The 4,202-nt window shown below is 34.7% G+C and overlaps 1 protein-coding gene across 1 annotated transcript in view; it reads left to right on the plus strand.

Annotated features, from left to right (window-relative positions):
* Positions 1–1,666: 1,666 nt before the first annotated feature.
* The window catches only part of LOC106474767 (large neutral amino acids transporter small subunit 2-like), a gene marked incomplete at its 5' end in the record, with an annotated part of 16,374 nt that continues 13,838 nt past the window's right edge, over positions 1,667–4,202 (plus strand). The window contains 2 exons of the mRNA XM_022403071.1: positions 1,667–1,817; positions 2,923–3,022. Coding sequence (XP_022258779.1) covers positions 1,667–1,817; positions 2,923–3,022 — 251 coding nt within the window. The remainder of the gene's footprint in view (positions 1,818–2,922; positions 3,023–4,202) is intronic.

Raw genomic sequence — 4,202 nt, forward strand, 5'->3', positions numbered from 1 at the left:
CCTAGCTGTTGGGACTTTCATGATGGGTGTTGGTGGGCGTCGCTCAACACCAACCACTACTGGTCTCCTTGAGGCCGACTTGTTGGTAATATTCCTCCTACACTGGCTCCTCAAATTTCCGTGCTTTCCACAGTTCCTTTCTGGATACCAGCCTTTCCAGCTGTGGCACCTCCCCTGTGTTGAAGTTTCCAGCATTGAGCTCTCCTGTGCCCAGGTTTGTTACAATACCAGCAAAATCCCTCAAACCTCTCTGAAAGCTGACCTTTTCTGGCCTTGAATCCAGATGACTGTACTAACCTCGGTACCTCTGTGCTGGACTTAACGTAGGATTCAAATTCGAGAGCTCTGGCCATTACATCCTGCATGGTAGAGGGGTGTGCTTGCTTCACTTGTATCTTAAGTTGGGGACTGTCCAAGGCATCTACGAACTGATCCCTCAGCAACAACTTGAGGAGATCGGTTGTTGCAGTTGGGTAGGCCTTGTTTGCCATGCTTTCCAAGTCCTGTGCCAGCTCTTGCAGGCTCTTCCCTTTAGCACGGACTCTCGTCCTGAACCTAGCCCTGTAGACTTCCGACTGATTTACTTTTCTTTCTCTTAACTCTTCTGTTGAATTCCTGTCATGTTCTTCTTGATCATCTTTCAATTATCCATAAATTGGTTTTTGCCTTCTTTTATCGTTCTATCTCTTTCTTCTTGATTCTCTTTGAATTTTCTGAAACTTTTTGATTTTCATTTCATTTTCTGTCTGATTCCTCTTGAACTAGTCTTATCGATTTCAACATCTCAAAGAATGCTCAAATCATACTGTTACGACAGCGGAAGTCACGTGACGCTGGTAACACGTAATGAGTTCTAGAAAGATCGGGGAACACCACGAATAATCCAATATTTGCTATTCTTGTATATAAGTGCGCCAGATAAAGCGAAATTAATATTCGGAATTGCCAGGCGGAGATAGAGACGGACAATTGAGTCAAGCGCCGTAGTAACGTGCGTGAATCGTGGTGAATTATAGCGTGTGTTTAAGTTAAAGTGGCTGTGGAAATTAAGTATATTGCAAAGTTGAATTGAGAAAGAATAAACTAGTTTAACTTAAGAAAGGACATTGTATCACTGAAGTTTCTCGGAAAGAATTTTTACGGGAAATTAACAAACGACCAGAGACGTAACAATACTGTTTAACCTCATGTTCAACAAACGAATCTCTTTCAAGTATATCTAAAATTTTATTTTCACGAAAATAATGTTCCATTTCTAACTTACTGTTGCAGCCTATTTCTTTCGCTGGTGAGTTCTTTTAAATTATGTGGTGAAAGTAATTCAGACTTGAACACTTACACACTGTTGTATATTTGTATAGGTCTACGTTACAAATGACGTTAAATAACGTAAAACAAATAAACTTACTTGTACAAAGTAACCATGATATCTAACAACTGACCAATTCAATTCTCTATCCTAAAAATAATTCTTTAGACTTGAGAACTATCTCTTGTTTATAATCTACCTTCAAATATGCTAGAAAAAAATTGACGTCATATCTTTAGAACTTTCTAGGCGTTATACCTGATACTTTCTGTTTTAACTTTTAGTTAAGACCCTTTCTTCTACAGATTTGTTGAGATCAATAAAATTGTTCCCGTATACCATCTGTTTTTGTGTTAGTTAAGACTTTTATTTTTCTATACAGGTTTGTTGCTCTTCGTGAACTGTTACAATGTTAAATGGGCTGCAAGAGTTCAGGACGTGTTCACTTTTGCCAAGATATTCGCTCTTATTGTAATTATTATAGCTGGTTTAGTCCATATTGGCATGGGTAAGATTTTTTGTGCCTTTTATTATATTCGTATGATCTGATAATCAGTGTTCCAATTTGTAAGATGTGTTTTTAAACTTTTTTGGAAAGATTTTTAAATAAAACACTATCATATAGAATTTTAATAATTAGATTTTGATAATATTCATTTACCTACTTCATGTTACTTTAGCTGAACACATAACGAATATGGTTAGCTCGTGCAGCGTTCTCTAATACACTAATTAATAAATACCAATTAGAACATTTCAAATTGGGTAGCCTAATTTTTAATTTGTAATTCTTTTAGAAATAATTTTTTGTAAGAGTTAGTTTTTGTTTAGTGCCTTTTGTTGGATGTTTTTAATAGTGAAAGAGCAGAAAGTTAATTTAATGTTACTAAATAGCCCTAAGTCACACAGCGACTCAGTAGTATGTTTGAGGGCTTATAAAGTTAAAAAGTAGTTTCGACAATCGTGATAGCAACAGCACTTTATAACATCAACAAGAGGGAATCCTCAGTAGCCGCGGTACTTGAAATTATTTTAGGCAGGATTAGAATAAATTAATCTACGAGAGCTTTGTTTCCGTTTTCATTAGCCATATGCCCCCAGTGGCACAGCGGTATGTCTGGGGACTTACAACGCTAGAATTCGGGTTTCGATACCCGTGGTGAGCAGAGTACAGATAGCCCATTGTGTAGGTTTGTGCTTAATTACAAACAAACAATTAGTCATATTTGTGTATACCTGATTCGATTTCATTAATCATCAGGATCTTCACTAGCCTACCATCAAATTGAAGTTATATCTCAAATCGGTCAAGAGATGACGGAACTTTGAGCTAAAAGTTTGTACTTGAGAAGAAAAAAAAGGCGTTCATTCGCGCTAGCAATACAGAATATAATAAAAGCTTAGTTATCCCTTTATTAGTTTCTGTTTAAATGTTTCAATATTAAGTATCAAACATAGGAACACAATTTTGATGTAGAAACAAAATAATTTCTGATTTTGAAAATAGATTGAATTGTATTAAGAAACGCTTTTAATTCATCCAAGAACTTGTTCAGTACAATAGATGGATTTGTTTGATAATCTCTTAACTTATGATTATTCATATTGTACAGGAAATATCCAGAATTTTCAAAATGCTTTTGAAGGGACCACCACTGAACCAGGATATATTGCCTTAGCTTTCTATTCAGGAATATTTTCTTATGCAGGATGGTAGGTATAGAGATTGAACATTTTATAGTAGTTAATAATTAGTAATTACGAGGATATCAAAGCTAATAGCAATGAAGTTGAATCTGTTTGGGCTTCTGGTAGTGTTAATGGTTATAAAGGGAGGGGGCTTTTAACTTTAGTTGGAATTTGTTACAGACCACCATATGAAACTGGTGAAAGTTATTAGTAATTCTTCAGGGAGGTAAAAAATGAGGTTATAATTATTGGAGATTTTAATTGATTGGGAAACAGTAGATAAGGGAGACAGGTTTTTAGTAACTGTTCATGATAGTTTTCCTCATCAGTTGGTTAGGGAAGCCTCTAGGAACAATACTATTTTAGATTTATTGTTAACTTTTAATAAAGATATGGTTGATAGAGTAGGGAACATCCAACTGCAAATAATCATTTGTCAATTAGATTTGAATGTTTTACTGCATATGGAGATAAGATATGGATAATTAGTTGGAGATACTGATTAAATGTGAAAAAAGAAACACTTAAATGTTCAAGATAGGCATGTCACTTACAGATAAAAAAGGGTGGCTGCAAGTACCAACCAGATTGGCTCATAACAGATATAAAGTATAAAATCAGAGAAAAGCATTATAAGAAGTTTAAACTGACTGCAATGATGGGGGATTTGAAGGATTGTAGATTATCAAAAGACTTGGTTAACGAGAAATTAGGAGATGAGAAAGTATATGAGAAAAGTTGACTGAAAACGTAAATAAATAATAAAGTTTTTTCAAATACATCAAGGGTAAGCAAAATGTTAGGATGGGAGTAGGGCCTTTGAGGGACGATATAGGAAGAATAATATCTGATGATTCTGGGATGGCTGGGTTATTTAATTCTACTTCTTCTTCAGATTTTACTAATGAAAATTTAAGCAGCTGTTACATCTTTGTTCTCGTTTGTTAATTTTCCGTAGAAATTCTTTCCGAGAAACTTCAGCCGAAACAAGTCCTTTCTTAAATAAAACTAGTTTATTCTTTCTCAATTAAACTTTGCAATACACTTAATTTCCACAGTCACTTTAACTTAAATACACGCTATAATTCACAATGATTTACACGTAGATCACGTCGAAACATATACTTGTAGATATTTAAAAGTGGAAGCTGTACGGCTTCAATAAAAGTTTTATTGTGTAAATATAAAACGTTGTTTTTAATTA

This window comes from Limulus polyphemus, unplaced genomic scaffold, assembly GCF_000517525.1.
Source record: "Limulus polyphemus unplaced genomic scaffold, Limulus_polyphemus-2.1.2 Scaffold7662, whole genome shotgun sequence".
Classification (NCBI taxonomy): Eukaryota; Metazoa; Arthropoda; class Merostomata; order Xiphosura; family Limulidae; genus Limulus; species Limulus polyphemus.